Source organism: Mirounga leonina, unplaced genomic scaffold, assembly GCF_011800145.1.
Source record: "Mirounga leonina isolate KUSES-001 unplaced genomic scaffold, KU_Mleo_1.0 Mir_366, whole genome shotgun sequence".
Classification (NCBI taxonomy): domain Eukaryota; kingdom Metazoa; phylum Chordata; class Mammalia; order Carnivora; family Phocidae; genus Mirounga; species Mirounga leonina.
This window is the reverse complement of record NW_023270709.1, coordinates 19,232,589-19,258,842: the sequence shown is the minus strand read 5'-3', so window position 1 is coordinate 19,258,842 and position 26,254 is coordinate 19,232,589. Positions and strand designations below refer to the sequence as shown.

The 26,254-nt window shown below is 40.5% G+C and overlaps 1 protein-coding gene across 2 annotated transcripts in view; it reads left to right on the top strand.

Moving 5' to 3' along the window:
- The first annotated feature begins 1,017 nt into the window (after nt 1–1,017).
- Nucleotides 1,018–26,254, top strand: part of NUP153 (nucleoporin 153) — a 77,943-nt gene continuing 52,706 nt past the window's right edge. Inside the window, exons 1-2 of one of the 2 annotated variants that reach the window (XM_034985732.1) lie at nt 1,018–1,674; nt 16,458–16,683. In XM_034985732.1, the coding sequence (XP_034841623.1) occupies nt 1,564–1,674; nt 16,458–16,683 (337 nt within the window). In that variant the 5' untranslated portion in view covers nt 1,018–1,563. The other variant, XM_034985733.1, reaches the window with a different exon arrangement.

Genomic DNA, 26,254 nt, shown 5'->3' with positions numbered 1-26,254 from the left:
TCTCAAATGGAACACTAAGCCTATGTGTGTTTTTTTGTTTTTTTTTTCAGCAGATTTTTTCCTCCTACTCATTTGTGCACTTGTTTCAACTCTCAAAGAAAAATTGGGTTATAGTCGTGGCTTTGACTGCCTGGCTTGAAGGTGCCACCTGAATTCTCTGAACCCCTGTCCCGTCAGTTGAATGGAAGGGCTGGACCATGTGACCACCAAGCCCTTTCTAACGGTCAATTCCTACAATCTCTATTCTTTGTGGGTTCAGTCTTTGATCCTAGCTTAGGAACTTTCCTAAATATAATGCTTTCTATTCGGAGCAAATATATGTATACTTTTATGACCGGTAACCTACCACTTACCTCTAATGTGAGCTGACTGCGTGGGTAATAATGGTAACCATTTATTGCATTTCTTGTATACCAGGACAGGTACTAAGTACTCTACAGAAATGATCACAACAGCTCTATACCGTGGATTTTATGGTTCCCATTTTAGAGAGGAAGAAGCCAAGGCTCAGAACGTTTTGACTTATCCAAGGTCAAGCTAGAGAATGGTGGAGCCAGAATTCCAACCCTCCTGTCTGACAGCAAAGCCCTTACATGTTAATGGGACAGTAATGAAACTACATTTTCTAATTCATCTTTAGGCTTAAAGATCTCGGACGTTGTTTTTCAACCATTTAAAAAAAACTGCTCTATATTAGCTCCTGTTTTTGATTTTATTATCTGCCCGCTTTACCAACCGATGGGAAAGTACAGTGAAAGGAGGTTACTGTTTTTACTTTGAACGCCTCTTTCAAAGTCTAAGTTTACCGCTAAGTGCAGTAAAAAGAATGGAGCTCCCGGCTTTGTGCCTCTGCGCGGATCCTCGGCTCTCCTTCCGCGTCCGCCTTTCCGAGAACTCGCGTTCTTCCGCTGAACTACTCTTCCCAGCGTGCCGCGCGGCCGAGAGCGCGGGCTCGACCGGCCCTCCCTTCCCCTTGGCCTATCACTCGGTCGCAGCATGATGATGCAAGCGCGTCGGGCGCTGACGAGTGACGGCGTTCTGGCTCGCGACCGCGGCGGCGGCCTTAGCAGCGGCAATAGGCGCAATAGCGGCGGCGACTGCAGGGACGACGACGACGGCGGGGCGGGCGCTGTGCGCAGAGGGGAGGGGTAGGCGGGCGGCGCCGGCGGCTTCAACTGCGGCAGCTACGGCTAGGGCGACGGAAGAATCCCCATCAGCCGGCGGTCGCGTTAGGCCTAAGCAGCGCCTGGAGAGGCTCCCTCTGTCCTCTGCGGGGGATCTCCATAGAGACCGTGACATACACAGAGGCGGGGGTCCGCGGGAGGCTGCCGGACCGGAGCCAGCTCCTCGGCCTCTCTCGCCGCCACCGCCTTCCCTGCTGCCAGCGCGCATTTTCTCTCCACTCCTGCTCGAAACCTCGCGGCTCCTGGTGTGCCTGTGCTCCCGTGGGCAGCGAAGGCGGACTTTTGGGTTGGGGCCGGGCGGGGGGGGCTCTAAGGCCGCCACCTCTGCCTCTCCCGCCCCCTTACCCGCCCCGAAGCGGGAAGCAGCGGAGGCTCCGCCATGGCCTCGGGAGCCGGAGGAATAGGAGGGGGCGGTGGCGGCAAGATCCGGACGCGGCGTTGCCACCAGGGGCCAATTAAGCCTTACCAGCAGGGGCGACAGCAGCACCAGGTATGGGACCCCGACGCGGTGGTGTCTCAGCGGGAGGGAACAGGCGGTGAGGGGCCTTGGCGCCCCACGTGGAGCGGCCGGTAGGGCCTGAGGAAAGGCCCGAGCCAGGCGGCGGCATCTCAGGCCGCTGGGGTGGCGACGGGAAGTGGGCTGAGACAGGCCCGTCTTTGCGGCACACACGTGTGGTTCGGGCCGCCTCCCCCCAGCCTTCTGGGCCAGGGGCTTCCCCAGACGGGCATAGGGCGGGAACGGAAATTCTGGGCCTGCGATGCGCGCATTTCTTTCGTTTTTGGCGGGGACTAGGGGGTTTGAGCGTATTCCTCACGTTCTCTCGAGGGAGAAAGGAGAAGATGTGGCTGGAGGTTCGTATGCTTGCTGTTTTCTAGTCTCCCGCGTTTCAGTTTGTGTGGGGAGGGGGCTGTCCCCCGGCAGTCCGCTTCCGAGGCACCGGGGGTGGGGATGGGGCGCTGTTACACAGAAAGTGGAATAACTTTGTTTCATCTTATTAATTCCGCGTCTCCCCTGCCGGTGTCCTTCGATCTGAGAGCATCAGCTTAGATTTCCCACCCCCCCATAACCGGGTTATAGTTACCTAGGCCCTGGGGCATTTTGAAAGTCCCTCTCCACCCTTACGTCTTTTCTCCGCTGCGAGGCTCTTCCCTCCTTCCTTCTATCCCCCCCCCCCCCACCCCATTTTATTTTGGAGGCTAGAATTGGCTATTATGCACAGTTCACCGGGACTCCAGTGCTGATCTCGCGCAGGAAATATTTTAATATTACGGGGTGTATTCTAGAAGTTGAGGTACTTTTGACCCCCAGGAATGTCGGCAGTCTTATAATTGACCACCTTGTGCACTCATGGGTGTTTGAAATTGTGAAAACGAGTTTATCCTAACTGTAAATGAGACATTTGATTTTGAGAAAATCCGATTTTTAAAAAAACTCTTATTTGTTTGCTATGGGAATTGAATAGGAAACTGTTAAAAATTTATTTTAATAAAAGTCACTTACAGAACTTATCAGACTAAGGTGCAGGAAGTGTGTGTCTTAAACTTGTTAAAAAACAAAAGTATAGCAAAAGGGTTTGATAACTTGTTGCATCCTGTTAAAGGTAGGATTCCTAGATTGCTTTATTCTGGATGGTGATGGTTTTTGAATAACATGTTTGGTGATGGTGTTAAATTGTATCATTAAAAAACAAAACTTTTAAAGTAGAAATTTGGGGGAAATTTTTCTTTAATAGTAAAAATGGTGATTTACAATATTAAGTAGCTCTCTGCTAATGGTTAGAAGTCTTGACATTACGTTTTCCCCCAGATAAATACAGAAAATGATTGGTTTTCAGATTTCTTTGTGAGGAACCAGGGGGTACTTACAGGCAAATTTAAGATTAGAATTCAGGTCACACGCCTGGCCATTTAACCTAATCCTTTTGTAGAATGGAAGTTAGACACACATGCTTTCTGTTTCTCCTGAAGAATAAATGTCTTTGAGTGCTTTCTTAGATCTTCTTAAAAGAAAGTTACTATATAAAAAGTGAAATGTTTTAAATACATATATTGGATGGTCTGGACAGAGATTAGAAAGGAGGTAATATATTCCAGGTGGCAGAAGTTACAATCACAGCTTATTTTTAAATGTACTTACATAAAAATCTAATTTTGGGGAGATGATGCCTTAACATCATAATACCTGTGATCCCAGTTGTCTTAGAGCTGATATGATTTTAGGCTGTTTAGTTTTGCTTTAGAGTTTGATAATTTATCATTTCTCCCTATGTAAAATACTTTTAGCTTCTGTCCTAGCCATTTAACTGAAGAAGAAAATACATTTTAGCTTTTGGATTGTGATTAAAGATGTTTGGGGTTTCTTGATCAACCCTCCCAGTGTTACTTAATATTGGCAGAAACTACCAAAGTATCCAGGAGTATACCAAAAAAATGTTCAGTCTTGAAAATCTTAAAATGAAGACTGTCTTTAGTCCTTGCTGGAACTTTTGTGGACTTATAGACTACCTGCTTGCTGTCTACAATCGTAGTTTGTCACCTCTATGTTTTGCAGCAGCTGCTGAGTCATCATGAATAGCAAGGAGCTTCATGACATGGCATGTTTTACTCTAATGTTATTTGATTAAGTGTCCACGGGTTTCTGGGCAAAAATGAAGTTTTTGGTTGTGTAGCTAGCAGAGGGTTGAAATAAGAATGAGAGGTCTGGCAGTGTTAGTTCATGGATGTTTGCCATTGCCTGTCAGGCCAGCTAGCTTGTGCAGTCATGCAGTACCTGCAACTTTTGCATGTGTTCTACTGACTTGTAATTTCCTGTTTTGACTTCTGGTTTAGCTCTGCTGAGATACATCTAAAGATTACATTTTTTCCTTTTAACTTTTGATCTTTAAAATGCCATCTTTCTTGAAGTTTGGAGACAGAAATCCATTGTCTTACTCAACTAACTGAAGGGTAGTAACTTAAAGAATTGTAGAAGCAAAAATGAAGAACAGCCCTGAATAATGTAAGTCGATCATTTTCACTTGCCTTCTAACTTAGCCCAGATGCCTTTAGGAAATAGTATCATTTTTCTAGTTGGGAGTGAACAGGTCACCAAAGATGTGGTTTTTGTCACCCCTTCAGTTTCCTTTCCCATTTCTTGTGCAGATTGTCAGGCCCAGGAAGTCAGCTCTGGCTATTAAGCTTTTCTTAAAAAAACTTGAGCCCATGGGGAAACCAAAACCTTGCCTGGGAAAGAGTCTACTGCCACCTCCTGGTGAGAGGGAATTACTTGTTTTTGTCCTTTTTTGGGGGGGGTGTGTTTAAGGGGTTTTTGTCTTCTGGTTTGGAGCTGAGGGAATCCACTCATTTTATCTGCCTGGATGTAGTTTGTCTTACACCAAGTCGGTTTTTGCATTTAGCTATTTTAGAAAAAGGAGGGGACCTCTTTATTGAGTAGCTTAGATCAGGAGTCTGCAAACTTTTTTTTGTAAAGGGCCAGATAGTAAATATTTTAGGCTTTGTTGCCATAAGTTCGTTGTTTTGTTTTTACAACCTTTAAAAAATGTAAAAATCATTCTTAGCCCGAGGCTTGTATAAAAACAGGCTGAGGGCTGAGTTTGGCCCACAGACCATGGTTTGCCTAACCCTGGTTTATATGATAGTTTGGGAATTTTTGTTCGGTAATTTCTATATGATACTTTCTTCCAATATGTCCCACTTGGGATCCGATGGGGAAAAAGTACTCTCAGTTTTGTAATGGAATGATAATTTAGACATGGAATACTTAAGTCATTCCAGAAGTCACTAAGTGGTTCTGCCTTTACTTTTATCTTTATTTGCTTTATTTTATCTTATTTTATTATTTTTTAAAGATTTATTTATTATTTATTTATTTTGGAGAGCAAGTGAGCATGAGCGGGAGGGGCAGAGGGAGAGGGAGAGAGAATCTCAAGCAGATTCTGTGTTGTGCACGGAGCCCAACTTGTGGCTTGCTCTCTTGACCCTGAGATCAGGACTTGAGCCAGAACCAAGAGTCAGGTACTCAACCGACTGAGCCACCCAGGTGCCCCTATTTGCTTTATTTTAGATGTTAAATACTGTCAGTGGAAACAGAACTGGAAATAGTTGGTAGGGAAAAAATGTACTATAATAGATTTAGAGCATCCAGGTTTGAATCCTGTTCTGCCAGGACTTAGAGAAGTTATTTAAATTCTCTCTGCTTAATTTATGCATCTGGAAAATGGAAATTGTTGTGAGGTTAAATGAGATGAGTAAATCTCTTACAAGAGGACCTGGCATGTGTATAGTAAGGACTTATTTGAAACTGTTGCGATTAAATACAACCTTTTGTTTGTTTGTTTTTAAAGATTTTATTTATTTGAGAGAGAGAGAGCACAAGCAGTGGGAAGCAGCAGGGAGAGGGAGAAGCAGACCCCCCACTGAGCAGGGAGTCCGATGCGAGGCTCCATCCCAGGACCCCAGGATCACAACCTGAGCTGAAGGCAGTTGCTTAACCAACTGAGCCACCCAGGTGCCCTAAATACAACCTTTTTAAAAAAGATTTATTTATTTGACAGAGGGAGAGAGGGAACACAAGCAGGGGGAGTGGGAGAGGGAGAAGCAGGCTTTCTGCTTCTCCCCAGGACCCTGGGACCATGACCTGAGCCGAAGGCAGACGCTTAATGACTGAGCCACCCAGGCGCCCCTAAATACAACCTTTTGATTTACATGTTTGTCTCTGAATTTTCCTGCTTCTTAGAGATTTTTCCCTTTATGTACCCAAGCTCAGTCTTTTATAGGCCTATATTGGATTTAGGGACTTGTTTACTGGGTGATGAGGCCAGACTTTGAACTGTTAACCCTCTTAAGTACTTATTTTCAAACACATTGTCTTCATAGAAATGTCAGTCATTGAAATGTGTATAGAGGAGAATAAATCCAAGTATTAAGTTGTTTAATGCTAGTAGGTTTTTTGTTTGTGATGAGAGGCCCTTGCGTGTGATATTTTATCAATTCACTTACCATTTTTTTTTTTTAAGTTTTTATTTATTTATTCATGAGAGACCTAGAGGCAGAGGCAGAGGGAGAAGCAGGCTCCCCACGGAACAGGGAGCCCGATGCGGGACTCGATACCAGGACACTGGGATCATGACCTGAGCTGAAGGTAGATGCTTAACGACTGAGCCACCCAGGCACCCACTTACCAATGTTTTTAATAAAATAAATGACAACAAAGCCCAGGGATTGTCTCTATATCCCAGAAAGTCCCCTCATGAGGCCTGTATTTATTAGTTTGAAGTAAAATGAAGACTTTGGTCTGAGGTCGTTAATTAAAACCATTTTCTTTAGGCACAGAATATTAAGGAAGATGTAATGACCTCATGTGTTTAGAAATGTTTTATTTGTAGCTACTTAGGTTGTCCTGGTTGTGATGTATTTATTTTTAAGATTCTTCTGTGTTAGAGGTAGAGTGATTTAAAGTCTTGCCACAAGATATAATTTACGCTGTTTACTATCAGAAACAGGATGGTAGAATGCCTTTCCTGCCTATAAATGTTTCAGTTTGCTTGATTTCGCTTATCTTCTTCATAGTGTGATTTAAAAAATATACTTTTTAAAAATTTTATTTAATTTATTATTATTTTTTTAAGATTTTATTTATTCATTTGAGACACAGACATACAGAGAGAGGAAGAGAGGCAGAGGGAGAAGCAGGCTCCCCGCTGAGCCAGGAGCCTGATGTGGGGCTCGACCGGAGCCGAAGGCAGACGCTTAACCCACTGAGCCACCCAGGTGCCCCTAAAAAATACACTCTTAAATCCAGTTTTCAAAGAGATCATTTAAGAAAAGTGACAGTATCTTACAGGTAACTTTTAGTGGGTTAAACTGCTTTGGGCTTTATTTGGTCTCCTATGGCTAGTTTGAAAGGATTTAGGGGTTCCTTTTTTTTTTTTAAGATTTTATTTATTTATTTGACAGAGAGAGAGAGCGAGAGCAGGAACACAAGCAGGGGGAGTGGGAGAGGGAGAAGCAGGCCTCCCGCCGAGCAGGGAGCCCGATGTGGGACTCGATCCCAGGACCCTGGGATCATGACCTGAGCCGAAGGCAGACGCTTAACGACTGAGCCACCCAGGCACCCTAGGGGTTCCTTTTATTGTCCTTGTTTGATTACTTTTAATTATCTATTAATACCAGCTCTATAATATGGATAACTAAAAATAAGAGACTAAGCCCGGTCATGTTTCTCCTTACTGCATTAGGGCAGAGGTTTTTTTTTTTTTTTAATTTTTATTTATTTGAGACAGAGAGAATGAGAGACAGCATGAGAGGGAGGAGGGTCAGAGGGAGAAGCAGACTCCCTGCCGAGCAGGGAGCCCGATGCGGGACTCGATCCAGGGACTCCAGGATCATGACCTGAGCCGAAGGCAGTCGCTTAACCGACTGAGCCACCCAGGCGCCCCTAGGGCAGAGTTTTGAAGGAGGTTGAAATTTGTGGCCAGTTGTAGTTTAAAAATTTTTTTAGCCAGCACAATTTTTATGCTCATGTTTTTTTTTTTTGGCTTCATCTCTTGAGGCTGTGCAGAGAAATGAAAAGTATGGATTTTAAGTGGCTAGCAGGATTTGGACTGTGGATAGGGGAACCTTGGCTGCTGAATGACTATCTGTAGGTTGTAAAATATGACGAAGTAGCTTAAATTTGGAAGTTAAATTCAGATTATTGAAACCAGATTCAATATAACCACTTTAGAATTTGTATACTTCATTACTTTTTTCACTCATGGAAATAGTTGTGTGTTAAAGTTATAATAGAGATGCATTGTTAAAATTAATGTTAGAATAGGTATAAAACGGAATAACTGAAAGATTATGATGACATCTAGATTTTTACTCTTTAGCATTTAAGATGTTTTTATAATTAGATATTCTTTGTCTCATGTGAAGTCTTGGGTTCTTAGTCCTTTTCATTTGGGCTTGGAGGGAGCAAGGGGGAAAACTGATTAGGGAAACTATGAAGTAAGACTTTCAAAAAAGTTTGGAAAGGAGAACCTAGTGACATGGGAGTTCAGTGGGTAATGAGAGGAGTTCAGTGGGTAACGGGAGTGTTCACAGAACCCTGGAAGAGAAGGAAGTGACAAGTCTCAACAAAATAAAGGCAGCCAAAAGAGCAGATAGAAATCAAAATGGAAGATGAATTGGGCTGCCTGGGTGGCTCAGTCGGTTAAGCGTCTGCCTTTGGTTCAGGTCATGATGTCAGAGTCCTGGGATTGAGCCCCATGTAGGGCTCCCTGCTTAGCGGGGAGCCTGCTTCTCCCTCTCCCTCTGCCCCTCTCTCACTTGTGCTGTCTGGCTCCTGTGCACACTCTCTCTCTCAAGTAAAATCTTTAAAAAAAGAACCGAAGAGGGGTTATATTTGATATTTATAGTTAGAGATCCAGTGAAGTTATTTGAGAAAGGAGATTTTATAATCTGAATACTACTATTTAATAGAGGATAATGTGGAGAAAAGAGTTGAAGAGAAGTCAAGAAAACTAAAAACTAATAGAAATAGCCTTATACAAGGAGAGGGAAGACCATATACTCATGGTAAGGAGTTGGCCATGTAGGAGCGATGTCTCTGGTAATTCTGAAATTACAAATTGGTGAAAAGATACCACAAATTGGTGAAAAGATACACAAGAAAAGAATGTCTTTTTCTTTTCTTTTTTTTTTTTAAACTAGTTCTGAGTTAGAATTGTGGAAGAGCCTTGCCCCTTTCATTAATCCTTGGCTGGTTAAAAGTAATTTGAAAAATTAATATAGTCACAGTGTCTTACACATTGAATGTGCTTAATATGTATTTAGTGTTGAATTGGATTTACTTCCGGTCCCCAGATTATTTATTGTAAATATCAGTGGCATTTTTGACTTTTTTTTTTTTGCCATGTTTTGGCAAACGAAGAACCTTTAGTTCTTGGAAAGAAAGAAAAGACTCAATCAGTTTAGTCCACATTTAAAGATTCACTCTTAATCCTTGAAATTAACTTCATTATTTATGATTACCTAGTGTAGATTTTGCTTTAGGGTTATAAGGAGTATTTTAAAAATCTTAATGCCCCATTTGTTTTGTTGATTTTCCTAAGCCCTTCATTAATTTTGCTTTCTTTGGCTACCTTTCTGCTTTTCTTCATTTAGTTGGCTTTGTGTTGTCATTCCAGAGGGATGGTTCCATTTTCCCATACTCTTGGATAGGTTTCACAAGTTGTTTTTTGGAGGAAGGGCTATTAGTGTGGCAACAAAATGATATTTTCTTAAGGTGAAACTGTTACACCAAGAAAATGTATTATTTATTTTTGAATTCTAGATTTGCTGAAGTCCTTTTTAGCAATTTGTCACAGAATATTCCTATGTGGGCATAAGAAATTGGTTGAGCAGTGCAGTTGTGGATAAATTTTTTTTCTTTAATTGCAGTTGTAGATAAATTTTTTTTCTTTTATTGCAGTTGTAGATAAATTAAAACAGCTGATCTGTGTACTGTACAGAACCTGCCTGTCCTCACAAGGTGATACTCTAGTGGAGTTGATGCACAGACTGCTTATCATCCTGCTTGACAGATTGCCATCGTGTAGGAAGTACAAGGGGTGCCGATCCCAGACTTGGAGGATCAGAGAAGGTTTTCTGTGGAAAACTGACATCAAGTTATAATGGTGGCAGTTTTGCTTACCACTGAAGCCTCTGAAAGTTAGAGAAGTTAATCTGGTAAAGTAGGACTTAAATATTCACACCGTAGTAGACTTTTACTCTGTGTATCTCTTTCCCGGTCCGTTTTTTTTTCTTCTTTTTTTCCTAATTTTATTTATTTATTTGACAGACAGCGAGAGAGGGAACACAAGCAGGGGGAGTGGGAGAGGGAGAAGCAGGCTTCCCGCTGAGCAGGGAGCCCGATGCGGGGCTCGATCCCAGGACCCGGGGATCATGACCTGAGCCGAAGGCAGACGCTTAACAACTGAGCCACCCAGGTGCCCTGTCAGGGTTAAGTGGTTTTTTCTTCAGGTCCATATAGGAAGCTGATTTGCCTCATTCCCGTAAAGACCTGAAACATTTTCTCTCAAGAACTCCTGAAAATGTAGACCTTCTTAGTGATAGCATCAGAGGAGCTTTTTCTTCCATAAGAAAACTACTTTTCCCCTTTTCTAGTTTCTTCACTGTTCCTCACTTTTCCATTTAGTGGCTGAAGTATCCTTTGGTACTTCAGAACTCTTAAAAAAAAAAAAAAATTGCTGGGCAGGGGGGTATCTCTCCAAGTCTATTTGATAGACAAAGTCCCTTATCTCTTTATAGTCTCCCCAATTCTGTGCATAATCAGATTTCTATTTTCCCTAGCAGTTTTTAAAAATTCTAACATCTGGTAGTTGGTTATTTACTATAATGAAGTGTGTTAAGTAAGTCTTTTATACTGGAAATAGATTCAAAAGTAGGCCTTTATATTTACTGCTGGTTTGATTTTCAGAGTTGATATTATAAAGTAGGTATTTACAAAATTGATACAATGGTATGATGTATTCGATAATAAGATAATCATGGAAATAGGGTGGTCTTTTAGGTAAAACTTTATTTTATTTTTAAATATTTTATTTATTTATTTATTTGACAGAAAGAGACACAGCGAGAGAGGGAACACAAGCGGGGGAGTGGCAGAGGGAGAAGCAGGCTTCCCGTTGAGCAAGGAGCCTGATGTGGGGCTCGATCCCAGGACCCTGGGATCATGACCTGAGCTGAAGGCAGACGCTTAAAGACTGAGCCACCCAGGCGCCCCCCCCCCCCGCCTTTTTTAAAGATCTGATTAGGTAAAACTTTATATTGTAGTTAAACTTGTACGACAGTTACGTGTACCATGGCCTTAATTGGGAAACAGGTCACTGAGTTTTAGATGATTTTAGTACACTGGTTCTCAAACTTTAATTTGCGTGAGAATCACCTCAAGAGCTTGTTAAAACAGATTTGCATTTCTCACTTGCTCAAAGGTGACACCAGTGCTGCTGATTTGAAGACTTTTTTTTTTTTTTTTTTTAAAGATTCGATTTATTTATTTGAGAGAGAGAATGAGAGACAGAGAGCACGAGAGGGAAGAGGGTCAGAGGGAGAAGCAGACCCCCCGCCGAGCAGGGAGCCTGATGTGGGACTCGATCCTGGGACTCCAGGATCATGACCTGAGCCGAAGGCAGCCGCTCAACCAACTGAGCCACCCAGGCGCCCCTGAAGACTTTAATTTGAGATCCACTGTTTTAGTCCTTTTATAGTGACTAGATAGGTATACAAGCTACAGAACAAAGGATTACACAGATTCGCACAATATGATTAAAGAGTTTTAAAAGGTTTCAGTAGTGGGCGCCTGGGTGGCTCAGTTGGTTAAGCGACTGCCTTCGGCTCAGGTCATGATCCTGGAGTCATGGGATCGAGTCCCACGTCGGGCTCCCTGCTCAGCGGGGAGTCTGCTTCTCCCTCTGACCCTACCCCCTCTCATGTGCTTTCTCGCTCTCAAATAAATAAATAAAATCTTTAAAAAAAAAAAAAAAGGTTTCAGTAGTTATTTAAGGCTTATTAGATTTTGTATTTATTAATAAGGTTACCAGAACCTTAGCATGTGCCAAGGACAGTCCTATATTTAAGACTTCACAATTTTTGTTCCCTCAGTCTATAATAGTTCACTAGAAATTTGCATGGCTAGATCTTTGCTTATATAAAATAACTATCCCATTTTGCTCTGCTGCTTTATTTTTGTTCATAGCATATAATTATGTGTTCATATTATATTTACTGGTGGGTTTGCTCCCAGAGAGCAGGAACTTGTTTCTGCTGTCTCCCCACTGTTCCTTGCCTGACATGTAGTGTGTGATCAGTAAGTATTGATGGAATGAACAAAATAATGTCTGTGCTTACCTCTATAAGTTAGACAAGATTCTAAAATATTTTACAGAGATAAAGATTGGATGTAACTTTTGAGTAGTACAAGTGCTTCCCCAAGTGTTGTATGTGTGTTCCTTTGTTAAAGCTACATGGACTGACTTTAATTTTCATGTTCATTACGATAAAAATTTAACAAATAGCACTGCTTTATCAGTTAGGGACCCTGCAAGAAACAAAGAAAGAGTCTACATAGAGATATGCTGGTGGTTAAAGGAGTAAATACTGGATAGCAAGATGCCCAGAAAGTAGCAGTAGTGGGAAGCTGCTGCTCTTCCTAGGACTGCAAGGGTAAGGAAGAAATGGTGTAGCTGGAGCGGAGGAATGGCCACCTGGCTGGAGCAGGGTTTTAGAGATGGGGCCTTTGATCAGAGAGGAAGCTCAAGAACGACTTCTCTTTCCTTCTTTCCATAATCTCCAGTATCCCCTGGTATCTTAGGGGCCAATCCTACCTTCTGGTAAGAAGCCAGTTTGGTTGGATGGCCTGTCAAGGATGGAGTGAGGGAAGAGCAAGTGAAGACCAATGCAGCATCAAATCTGTGATTTGATAGATTTTATTGTGTAGGAAGAGCTAAATTTATTGAGAGAAATGAATGGATAGAAAGAAAACTGTTAATAATAGTACAGGTAAAAACCATGGCTAAAGTTTGGGGATCATTGGGAAAATATTTCTATAAGCAGCGTTATATTCAGCACAGTCCACTCACTGTAAGATTTGTTTTTCTGAGTAATTTTAGAGTATCTTACAATGTATTTTAATTACTGTCTGACTGGTGTTCCACATATATATGTTTTCCAGATAATTCTTAGGACTTAAGTATAATTTTTATTTCCCTCTTACCGAGGGACCTTTTCCCTAAAATGTATTGTAATGTCCTGAAATTCATCTAATTTCCTAATGTCTTTAGGAAGTTCTCAAACTTTAGCATACATAGGAATCACTTGGGAAGGTTTGTTAAAACAGGTGAGCCCTGCTTTTCTGAGTTTAGTTGGGTTCAGAGAGGGCTTGAGGGGATGCTGACATTACCCGTAAAGGGACCACACTTTGGGAACCATTACATGTGAGTCCACTGAGCTTAATTTTTGTGGTTGCCTTAGGGTCATTTACCCTAAGAGGTATCCTGAAGTTGGGGATGTTGGTTTTTTATAATGGTTCCGGGTCAGTTTTAACACCTGTTGTTTCTTTTTACTGTCAAGATCTTCATGCTACCCTTCCTTGTGCCACCAGTAACTCCTCTCTCACTACTTTTCTTGTACTAGAGCAGCTGTAGGCTGTGATCAGATACATTGGTTAAATTTTAGTTTAGAAAAGAGAGAGATCCTTGGGTCTCCTGGGTGGCTCAGTTGGTTAAGCAACTGCCTTCGGCTCGGGTCATGATCCCAGGGTCCTGGGATCGAGTCCCACATCGGGCTCCCGGCTCGGCAGGAAGCCTGCTTCTCCCTCTCCCACTCCCCCTGCTTGTGTTCCTGCTCTCGCTGTCTCTGTCTCTGTCAAATAAATAAATAAAATCTTTAAAAGAAAAAAAAAAAAGAAAGAAAGAAAAGAGAGAGATCCAAGCAAAGTTCATGAACTTTAGTGAGTGAACTTTATTTTATCCATTTTGACTGTTCAATTTTGTTTACTGATTATTCTCCACAATACCTAATGCTGCCCCATAAGTGACCTTTGGTGAAGTATGGTGTTAATTTTAAGTTGTTCTGTACTTGCCCCCTCCTTTTTTTTTTTTTTTAAAGATTTTTTTTAAAGATTTATCAGAGAGAGAGAGCAAGCACAAGTGGGGAGAGGGGCAGAGGGAGAAGCAGGCTCCCCTCTGAGCGGGGAGCCCGATGTGGGGCTCGATCCCAGGACCCTGGGATCATGACCTGAGCCAAAGGCAGGCGCTTAACTGACTGAACCACCCAGGCGCCCCTAAAGATTTTTTATTTATTCATTTGAGAGAGAGCGAGTGAGTGAGAGCAGGGGGGAGGGGCAAAGGGAGAGGGAGAAGCGGACTCCCTGCTGAGCAGGGGAACCCCCTCCCCCCCACAATGTGGGGCTCAATCCCAGGACCCTGGGATCATGACCTGAGTCACCCAGGTGCCCTAGACTTACCCCCTTAAGTGAGTAGGGATCACAGGGAATCTCTGATACTTTTAGTAGCCTAACACCTTAAAAGTTCACAAAAAAACTTATTTTACCTTAAATTCTTGCTATCATGCTCAAACTGCTTCTTATCAAGTTACTTTTTTTCAAGTCCTATTTAAATAATGTTATATCTTGTAAGCACTTTCCAATCTTTTGAAATATATAGGGGGGGTAAATAAATATTTAAGTATAAATAATAAGTAAAAATAATAAAAATAATAAATATTATATGTATCTTTTTATAAATACTAAATCATGGATGTAGTTATATAATCTTTCTTTCCAAAGGAACTAATACTGTGTAACATTAGCATTGAGAGAGGAACAGTGAATTTGTGCTTTTGAGTAGGGAGTCTTTTTTATAGGGCCCCTGGCTTTCTATGTTGCTGGAGAGCTTACATCATTGTGGTTTGGTTCAAAATTTCTGTTTGGAGACTAGGTGGAAAAATAATTACATATTTCTCAGTTGTTACCTATACCTTTCAAATCGTGGAGAAAATACTATTCAAGTGCCAGTATTAGAAGTGTGTTCCATCTTTTCCGTTGACAGGATATTTCAAGGTCTCTGTGTCTTGGGTTAGCTTTCGGAGTAAATTTATATATTCTGCCTTGATTTTAAACTGTTGTTTTTTGTACTTGCCAATTCATGTTTTCCCTCCTGTGATTCTTTCTTTGAAAGTCTACTAATGCTACTTTATGAAGGAAATCATTACTTAAACTTGGTTATCTCCCCCCAGTTTGTTTCTGCTAGTTTTTTTCTTCCTCATTAGTAATAAAATTATTAGTATTTCTGTTATATTTTGGAAATTGTGAAGTGCTTTCACATTATTTCATTTGATTTTCATTATAATTCTCTCTCAGGTTGGAGTGGATGTTGTTGTTTTACCTAGAGTAAATCAAAGTACAGGGATGTACTCAAACTTTATCCTAGGTCCTACCAATCCCAAAGCCCTTCCCTTACTTAATCCCTAGATAAACCATAGTGGTAGTGTTTGTACCTTAGGCAAGTTACTTAAAACTTCACGGTCTCTCTTCATCCATAAAGTGACATTATTAATATTAGCTTCATAAAATTATTGTGAGGATTCAATTAAAATGTATAAACTACTTAGAACAGTGCCTGGCACATAGCAAAGCCACAATAAATGTTAATAGTACTGATAGTTGTTGTGCCACATTTTTTCCCTCCCTTTAATAGTTATCATAATAAAATTAATTCCTTAGATCTTCAGACAACATTTGATGTAACAAAATTTTCCCATAAAAAAAATCTTAGGTTATTTATTGAGTTTATTATGTTGGATTGTTATATGTCTTTAAAAACCTCATTTTTATTTGTCCAATTTTTTTCTTAATGTGCAATAAAATGATTGCTTGAGGAAGCTGTTGAAGGTATTGTTTATGTTGCCTTTTTTTTTTTTTTTGCAGTTTTATACCTTTATTTGACAATCAGCGATTAGTCCTTATCCACATTAACTAGATTTTTGAAAGTGGTGACAGGTACATAGGTAACCAACGTATAGAGTTTGTTTGGTGAAACTTCGTCCTCGTTACATTTTCTGGACAACGGCACATGGGTATGGTTATGGACCATTCCTTATTCCTTTGGTCCAGACAGCTTTGTGGAGCCTGGTGTCGATGTGCACATCTGGAATTCCCATCTCCTTCATGGCACATTTCCGGATCTCTTTGAGTGCCTGAGGGGCATGCTTTTTGTGCCCACTCTGTGGATGCACTTGTGGATATTGATGGTGTATTCTCTGGTCACTACTTCGTTGATGGCAGAACGGCCCTTCTTGCCACCCTTCTTTGCAGGAGCCATTCTGCCGGCCCCTGGTTGGAAAGGAAGTGTTACTTCTTTTAATATGCTAGAATCAAAATAGATGCCTTTTCTCTGGGATTATAATATTTTAGTGCATTATCTTATTACTCAATCTAAAAAGTATATGGCTTATTTGATGGTCTATAGGAGTTTTTAAGGGTTAGAATATGAGGCCATTTGGGGCAGTTATTGACTCATGGATGTCTGCATATGGAAGAAAGAAAAAAGTAGGAATTTCATAATGTCTATAAAATTTGTAAAATACCATCATGTCAGCATTAATTCAGCTGAACTTCAGGAAACTTTGTTGGAAGTAGTCATGTTTTGATTGATACGGCTTTCTGTAATTAGGTACATATTTAAAAAGATAAATTTCTAAAACTGCTTTATGTATTTCTTCCTCCAACAGGGCATTCTTAGCAGGGTGACAGAATCTGTTAAGAACATTGTGCCAGGATGGCTACAAAGATACTTCAACAAGAATGAAGATGTATGCAGCTGCTCAGCAGACACCCGAGAGGTACCACAGTGGCCAGAAAGCAGAGAAGATGACCATCTGGTATATGCCGATGAGGAGAGCCCTAATATTCATGATGGGAGAATCCCTCCTGAGCCAACAGTCAGTAATACAGAAGGTACATAGAATATGAATATTTTGTTACGTGTGATAGGTGTTCACAAATCTCTTTATATTACCTTGCTGTTGTAAATCTCATTGGGTAGTATATAAACCATGTAGGAGGAGGGTGATGATCAGGTTCAAATGAGTTATTTATCAGCTTTTTGTTTAGTAAGGGAGGTTGATATATCAGTTAAGAATGCAAGCTCTGGGGTTAGACTTGGTTTTTGAATTTTCAGACCATCAGCTGTCATATGGCTTTTTGGACAAGAGAGTCTATTTTCTCCTCAGTATCCTCATAAATTGTTTTGAGAACAGTAGATGTGACGCCCTTCTAATGGGTCCTGGCACTAAGGGAACACTGTATAAGTGTTAATTGTTACGGTGAAACTGTGCTGATGCCTCCCCCAACACTAGAATTTAGGTGCAGTATAACCGCAGCTGCTCCTGTCCTTTCTGCAGCAAGCTCAGCCGGGTCATTGGTCTTAGAATTAAGTGATCCTACATTTTAACGGCTTGAACGTTTTTGGATCCTCTTACAGCATTTTGATGGGGTTTACAAATATTCAGTAGCTTCAGTATAACCTACGAATATGGCATATTTGGAAATATTACTGTCATTTCACTGTATATAGTTTTTACAGCTTTCTTGAGATACAGTTCACATACCCATTTAAAGTGTACAGTTCAGGGCGCCTGGGTGGCTCAGTTGGTTGAGCGACTGCCTTCGGCTCAGGTCATGATCCTGGAGTCCCGGGATCGAGTCGCACATCAGGCTCCCTGCTTGGCGGGGGGTCTGCTTCTCCCTCTGCCCTCTTTCCTCTCGTGCTCTCTGTCTCTCATTCTCTCTCTCTCAAATAAATAAATAAAATCTTTAAAAAAAAATAAAGTGTACAGTTCAGTGTAAAAGAATGAAACCAGACCACTTTCTAACACCATACAAAAAAATAAACTCAGAATGGATTAAAGATCTAAATGGAGATCTACAACCATAAAAATCCTAGAAGAGAGCATAGGCAGTAATTTCTCTGACATCGACCATAGCAACATTTTTCTAGATCTGTCTCCTGAGGCAAGGGAAACAAAAGCAAAAATAAACTGTTGGGACTACATCAAAATAAAAAGCCTTTACACAGCGAAGGAAACAATCAACAAAACAAAAAGGTAACCTACTTGAATGGGAGAAGATATTTGCAAATGATACATCCAGTAAGGGGTTAATGTCCAGAATATATAAAGAACTTCATCAATTCAACACCAAAAAACTCCAAACATTCCAATTAAAAAATGGACATAGGATCTGGGTAGACATTTTTCCAAAGAAGATCTAAAGATAGCCAACAGACATATGAAAAGATGCTCATCATCACTCATCATCAGAGAAATGAAAATCAAAACCAATATGAGATCACCTTAAACCTGTCAAAATGGCTAAAATCAAAAAGGCAAATAAGTGTTGGCAAGAATTTGGAGAAAAGGGAAACCTCGTACACTGTTAGTGGGAGTGTAAATTGGTACAGCCACTGTGGAAAACGTTGTGGAGGTGGAGGTTCCTCAGAAAACTAAAAATAGAATTACCATATGATCCAATAATTCCACTACTGGGTATTTAAAGAAAAAGAAAACACTAATCTAAAAGATAAATGCACTGCTATGTTTATTACAGCATTGTTTATAACAGCCAAGATATGGAAGCAATCTGAGTGTCCATCGATAAGACAAATGGGTGAGGAAGATGTGGAACACACACACACACACACACACACACAGTAATGGTACGTGACCATAAAAAAGGATGAGATCTTGCCATTTGCAACAACATGGATGGACCTAGAGGGTATTGTGCTAAGTGAAATAAGTCAGAGAAATGAGAAAGACAAAACCATATGATTTCAGTCATGTGGAATCTAAAAAAACAGATGAGTAAACAGAAAGCAGGATCAGAATTATAAATACAGGGCGCCTGGGTGGCTCAGTTGGTTAGGCGACTGCCTTCGGCTCAGATCATGATCCTGGAGTCCCAGGATCGAGTCCCACATCGGGCTCCTTGCTCAGCAGGGAGTCTGCTTCTCCCTCTGACCCTCCCCCTCTCATGCTCTCTCTCATTCTCTCTCTCAAATAAATAAATAAAATCTTTAAAAAAAAATTATAAATACAGAGAACAAACAAACTGATGGCTTCCAGAGGGGAGGGTATAGGGAGATGGGCAAATAGGTAAAGTTGGGCGGGAGATACAGGCTTCTAATTATGGAGTAAATCACGGGGATGAAAGGCACAGCATAGGGAATATAGTCAATGATATCGTAATAGTGTTTTATGGTGACAGATGGGAGCTATACTTGTGAGCATCGCATAATGTATAAACTTGTTGAATCACTATGTTGTACACCTGAAACTAATGTTGTGTGTGAACCTATACTCCAGAATTTAAAAAGATAAAAGTGTTCAATTCAGTGGCTTTAAATATATTCACAGAGTTGTTCAGCCATCACTACAGTCAGTTTTAGGATGTTTTCATCACCATCCTTATCACAACCCCTAAATCCTACACCCATTAGTAGTCATTCCCCATCCAGGCAACCACTGATTTGTCTTTGTCTCTCTGTAGATTTGCCTAGACTGGACGTTTCATATAAATGGAGTCACAGAATATGTGGTCCTTTGTGACTGGCTTACTTCACTTAGCATAATGTTTTCAAGGTTCGCCCATGTCCTGGCATGCATCAGAACTTCATTTCTTTTTATTGCCAGGCAATATTCCATGGTATGGATAAAACTACATTCTGTTTATCCATTCATTAGTTAATGGACATTTGGGTTTTTCCACTTCTTGAACATTATGAATACTGCCGCCATGAATATTCATGTGCAAGGTTTTGTGTGGCTGTGTTTTTTCTTGTGTGTATACGTAGGAGTAGAATTGCTAGGTCACATGGTAATTTTAACATTTTGAGGAATAATTGTTTTCCAAAGTGGCTGTACCATCTTGCCTTCCCACCCACAGTGTATGAAGATTACAATTTCTTTACACCCTCACCAATATTTTCCATTTATAAATGTTTTTTTAAAGTTTATTTTTTATTTTTTGTAATCTCTGCACCTAACATGGGGCTTGAACTCATGACCCTGAGATCAAGAGCCACATGTTCCTCTGACTGACCCAGCCAGGCACCCCTTTAATTTTTTTTATTATAGCTCTTCTGGTGGGTTGAAGTGGTATCTTGTGGTTTTGATTTGCATTTCCAGGATAACTAATAACACTGAGCATCATACCATATGCTTATTGGTTGTTTGTATATCTTTGGAGAAATGGCTATTTGCATCTCCTTTTTCCATTTTTTTTTTTTAAATTTTATTATGTTATGTTAGTCACCATACAATACATCATCGGTTTTTGATGTGGTGATCCACGATCCATTGTTTTTGTATAACACCCAGTGCTCCATGCAGTACGTGCCCTCCTTAGTACCCATCACCGGGCTAACCCATCCCCCCTCCCCCCACCTTTTTCCATTTTTAATTGGGTTATTTGTCTTTCTATTGTTGAATGGGAAGAGGTCTTTATATATTCTGGATATAAGTCCCTTATCAGTATAGGGTTTGCAGATATTTTCCCCCCTCTGTGGATTGTCTTTTTTACCTTCTTGATGGTGTCCTTTGAAGCACTAAAGTTTTTAATTTTGATGAAGTCCGGTTTCTCTCTCCATATGTTTCTTTCTGTATATATATTTTTTCTTTCACAACATGTTTTAGCTTATTTATAATTATAAAAGTTTCCTAACGCTGTGTTGAAGTCTAGTCTTGCCTAAATAATTAATGTGGGTGTACGGCCTGTTAATTTTGGTGGACATAGTAACCACCTTTTCCTGCCTGACTGGCTTGTCGTGAAATATAGTAACAATGAAATAGGCCTGAAAAAAATAATTACCAGTGTGGACAAATGGCTTACCTGTTTTCTTAGTAATACTCGATTTGGCTTAGTCTTTAAATGTTTGCTTATTTTTTATTAGAATAACTTAGGAAGTTCTAATATCTATACTTGGGACAGATTTCTTTCAAATACATTATCAACAACCGCCTTGAGGCTTAATCTAGTAGGTCTATGCTGATTGCCTCCATGTCATTTTTTTTTCATGGGCATTGAAGGGGACCCTGGTTTCTCTTTTCATTAGAGACTTCTGGTGTTCTCCAGCCTATATCCACAGTGACTGACACTCTTTTCCATCTTAATGAGTGTACTTTTGAGGATTAACTAACTTAAAGAATTAATTTAGTTCAGGTGCGAGATAAATGGAGTGTTTCTCATTTTATATCTATAAAGTTCTTTTTTGTGTGTGTTTGTATTTTCATCAAAATAATGGAATTAATTTAGTGGTGTGCCAAGGTCAGTTCCAACTTGGATTTTATTCATTATGTTATTAAGTTTATATCCTAGCTTTTCTGTTACATGTATAGTATACATACCTCTGTGAGTTAGCTTCTAAAATTACTATGGAAGATTTTAAACTGCGCAAGTAAGGAGGATAGTGCAGTGAAACCCCCATGTACCCATTACCCAGCTTCAAAGACAACCAACTTATGACTGATCTTGTTTTCTCTCTTCCCACACTTACTCACCCACTTTCCCACACTAACTCCTCTAATTATGTAGAAGCAAATTGTGAGCCGCTTCTTGATACTAATTTCAGGAACTTGATAGCATTTCCCACCTCATTCTTATCTTAGATCTGAACCCTGCTCCTATCTTTTTTTTTTAAAGATTTTTTTTATAAAGATTTTATGTATTTATTTGAGAGAGAGACAGCACGAGCGGTGGGGAGGGGCAGAGAAAGGGAAAAGCAGGCTCCCCCCCTGAGCAGGGAACCCGATGAGGGGCTGTGGATCATGACCTGAGCCAAAGACAGACCTTTAACCAACTGAGCCACCCACGTGCCCCAATCCTGCTCCTATCTTAAACTTTGTTAGTTCCAGGTAGTTCTTTTCTCACAGTATTTATTGCATTATTCAGTAGTTGTAATCACATAATGTGTGATTTAAAGTACCACTGATAACTCCCCAGTGTGATGAATATTATCTTACTAGATAAAGAACTGTTTACTCTCAAACATGACATTTGAATTTGACAGTGCATTCTTTTTTTTTTTTTTTTTTAAAGATTTTATTTATTTATTTGACAGAGAGCGACACAGCGAGAGAGGGAACACAAGCAGGGGGAGTGGGAGAGGGAGAAGCAGGCTTCCCGCCGAGCAGGGAGCCCGATGTGGGGCTCGATCCCAGGACCCTGGGATCATGACCTGAGCCGAAGGCAGCCACTTAACCGACTGAGCCACCCAGGCGCCCCGACAGTGCATTCTCAAAAAACAGCTTAGAACTATCTGCTCTTAAAGTGGTGTCAAATTATAGAAAGCTTAAAATAATTGAAAGCTTAAAGCAGTCCTGAATGTTGTTTACTCAATTCTACCAGTATAACTTTTATATTAATAGTAACTAGAGCTGGAGGGTATTGTGCATTCTTCAAATAGTACAGGGCAGTAAGAACAGTTATGGAATCTGTGGCCCATTTAAAATCTGTTGTCTGCAGCTTTCTGCCTGTGTACTTCGTTGTGTTGACTGTCTTAATGATGGTGAGCCTTTGCGTGTCTGGATTTCTTCTGCTAGGTTAGTGGAATCTGAAATAATGTACAGGTTTCATTGAGTCAGTTATGAGTTCAGGCCTCTGAAAGACTCCACAATGGCATATCTAGTACACTAGTCAACAGTAGATTGAAGTTGTAGACTGCTTTGTCTAATTGATACCATGTGATTAAAGGTATACTCTTAGAAACTGAGCATGTGTGGCTGATATAAATCTGTAGATGACATGGCCTTGTTTAGTCTTATCCCAAACTATGTCTTTTGGGTTGGTTTTGGGTGGAAAGAAGCTCTGTAAGTATTAAAAAGTACCATTGCTGTTAGCATCATGCCTTCAAGTAGAAGTAGGTCATAGTAGATTTCTTTTTCCTTCGTAGTTTCTGTGTAGACTAGATTTAGCGGATGTCTGCCAATAGCTAGAAAATTGTCCCCTTTTATCCTATAGGATAAACTGATGCAGGGATGAGAGAATGGGATAAGTAAAAAACAGTTTTATGATCTAATACACTACAAAATTAGAATACTAAATACCCTAAGAAACATTTTAATCTTTATGTATGTGTGTTCTGACTGCAGGGAAATGGAAATAATACAAGCTTAACTGTTAATACCGGTAGATTTTCAGACTCTAGCCCGTAGCTGTCTTAACTGGAGTGAGCTTGATAAGAAATTACTACATATAAAACAATTTAAATGTTCTATTGGATTTTTAAAGTATGGTTTTTCATGAATAGTGATTTTTTTTTTTTTTTTAAGATTTTATTTATTTGACAGAAAAAGAGCATGTGAGAGAGCATAAGCAGGGGGAGCAGCAGAGGGAGAGGGAGAAGCAGGCTCCTGGCTGAGCAGGGAGCCCGATGCGGGGCTCGATCCCAGGACCCTGGGGTCATGACAGAGCTGAAGGCAGACGCTTAACCCACTGAGCCCCCTAGGTGCCCCTCTTTTGATTAATTTCTAAGTGTTTTATTCTTTCCGATGCTATTGTTAATGGAACTTTTCTTTTCTTTGTTTTTTTAAGATTTTATTTACTTATTAGAGAGAAAGCAGGAGAGTAGGGTGAGGGGCAGAGGGAGAAGCAGACTCCCCACTGAGCTGAGCGGGGGAAGGGGGGAACCCGATGCAGGGCTTGATCCAGGGGCCTCCAGGATCATGACCTGAGCTGAAGGCAGACATTTAACCCACTGAGCCACCCAGCCACCCCTGGAATTGTTTTCTTATTTTACTTTTCAGAATGCACATTGTTAGTGTATAGAAACACAACTCATTTTTGTGTATTGATTTTGTAATCTGCTACTTTGCTCAATTTGTTTATTCCAGCGGGGGGTGGGGTGTGTGTGTGTGTGTGTGTGTGTGTAATATTTAGGAGTTTCTACATATAAGCTATATCATTTGTGAATAGGATATTTTACTTCTTCCTTTCCAATTTGGGTATCTTTCTTCTGCTTGCCTTACAACTCTGGCCAGAGCTTCCAGTACTGGGTTAAAAAGAAGTGGGTAGAGCAGGTATCCTTGTCTTGTTCCTGATTTTAGAGGAGAATCTCCGTCTTTCACCACTGGGTTTGATGTTAGCTGTGAGTTTTTCATATATGGCTTTTATTAAGTTGGTGTTTCCTCCTAGTCCTAGTTAAGTGTTTTTATCTGCATCTTAATTTTTGCATAAGAATACCTTGAAACTAATCCAGAATTGTTTTGTATTGCTTATGCTGTGAAGTATTTTTGAAGATATACTTTTGGGAAGAAAATTACAGAGTAGCAAATACAGTCCAGCAGCACATTAAAGAATAGCAGAATCTTCTTACTGGGAAGAGTTAATCTTGGGATGTAAGGAATCGTTCATTATGAGGGACTTATTAATATAATTTAGCATATTTATAGGTGAAACCATCTTACAATTTTTTTTCTTTCTGGTAGATATTTAACAGGCATTTGCTAGAACTTTAAGTCCATTCTTCTTTATTTCATTTAGAAGTTGGAGACCACCACTTCCTTAACATGTTAGTCATCCAGAGGCCAGAATCACATGTTATGGTGAAACATTAGAAACATTCCTATTATCAGGTATAAATTGGAAGCCCATCATCACTACTTCTAGATATTAAAGATGTAATTATAGAGGATGTATGTATATGTGTAAGTACTGGGAAGAAGGAGGCAAAATGATCCTTCCTTGCCAGTAATACCCAGAAAACCTAAGCCAATTGATTAAAAAAACAAAATAAAACAAAACTTGTTAGAATAAGAGAATTGTAGAAATTAATCACAAAGTTAATATAGGAAAAAAACCCAATAACTCTTTTTTTTTTTTTTTTAAGATTTTATTTATTTGACAGAGAGAGAGAGCACAAGCAGGGGAGCAGTAGAGGGAGAGGGAGAAGCAGGCTCCCCGCCGAGCAGGGAGCCCGATGCGGGACTCGATCCCGGGACTCCAGGATCATGACCTGAGCCGAAGGCAGTCGCTTAATTGACTGAGCCACCCAGGCGCCCAATGAAACTTTATTTATTTATTATTTTTTAATAAAGATTTTATTTATTTGACAGAGAATGAGAGAGAGAGAGAGCACATGAGGGGGGGGAGGGTCAGAGGCAGAAGCAGGCTCCCTGCCAAGCAGGGAGCCCGATGCGGGACTCGATCCAGGGACTCCAGGATCATGACCTGAGCCGAAGGCAGTCGCTTAACCAACTGAGCCACCCAGGCGTGCCCTCAAATAAATAAAATCTTAAAAACAAAAAAAAAACAAAAAACTTTTAGCTTTAGTGTGATCCAGATCAATTTTAATGAGTCTATTAGGAACTTTGAACGTATTTAAAATACTTATTTTTATTTTATTTTTTAAATATTTATTTACTTATTTAGAGAGCACAAGAGGATGGGCAGAGGGAGAGAATCTCAAGCAGACTCCCCGCTGAGCACAGAGCCCAATATGGGGCTGGATCTCACAACCCTGAGATCCCAACCTGAGCTGAAACCAAGAGTCAGATGCTCAGCCAGCTGTGCCACCCAGGCACCCCTAAAATACTTATTTTAAAGCCTTTGTTAAGGTTAAATTGGCTGTCTTATAGTCAATTCCTGTTGACTGTTTTTCCCCTCACTATTGATCGCATTTTTGTTATATCAAATGGTTTCTGCCTAAATAGTGTCATTTTGAATAATATATGTAAAGATTCTGAATGCTGTTACCTTCCCGTGAGGAGTATTGATTCTTGTTTGAGCAGGCAGTTGTTATTAAGTGATCATTTTGAACTTTGTAAACTTAGTTTTATGTTTTGTTAATGTGTATCTCTAGAAGGTCCAAGGTGTTTAAGTTCCCTAAAGTGGTAGGACTTTTAGCCTCCAAACTGTTTCCCCTATGGCTTTTAGGACATCATCCCTAGTCTCAAGGGGAAGCGTTTCCAACATCTCAGCTGAATGCCATGGATTTTAAGGAGGTGCTTATAAAAGGGATCTCTTAAGTTCTGGCCACACTGTAGCTTCTGTGTGCTTAGCACTGCTTCTTGCCCCCTAGCATTGCTCACCTCCTGGTGTCTGTTTTCTCAACTCTATAGCAGCTGGTATTTGGTAAAGCCTTAGATGGTCTTACTCTGTGCATGGATAGCCCATTCATTCTCTGGACACTCCCATTTGGACTTTTGAAGGCCCTGCCCTAACCAGTTTTCTACTGTCCAGTGCCCCATTCTGATTTCTGCCTGTCATGTTCTGCTTGGACTCCAGTTTTCTCTTCCAGGTCCGAAAATATACCTAGGTAGAGAGCCGGGGTAATGATAGGGCTCACTTTTTGAATTTTCTATTTATTCTGAGTTTTTCTATTTTTGAGTGCTGTTTTCTGTTGTCTGAAAGATGTCTCATATTTTGTCCAGTTTAATAATTATTTAAATTATAGTAGAAGTGCTAGTCTGGAGGCCGAGTTATTCCAGCCTAACTGTAAGTCTTTTGTAAACTTGACAAATGATTTTAAAAT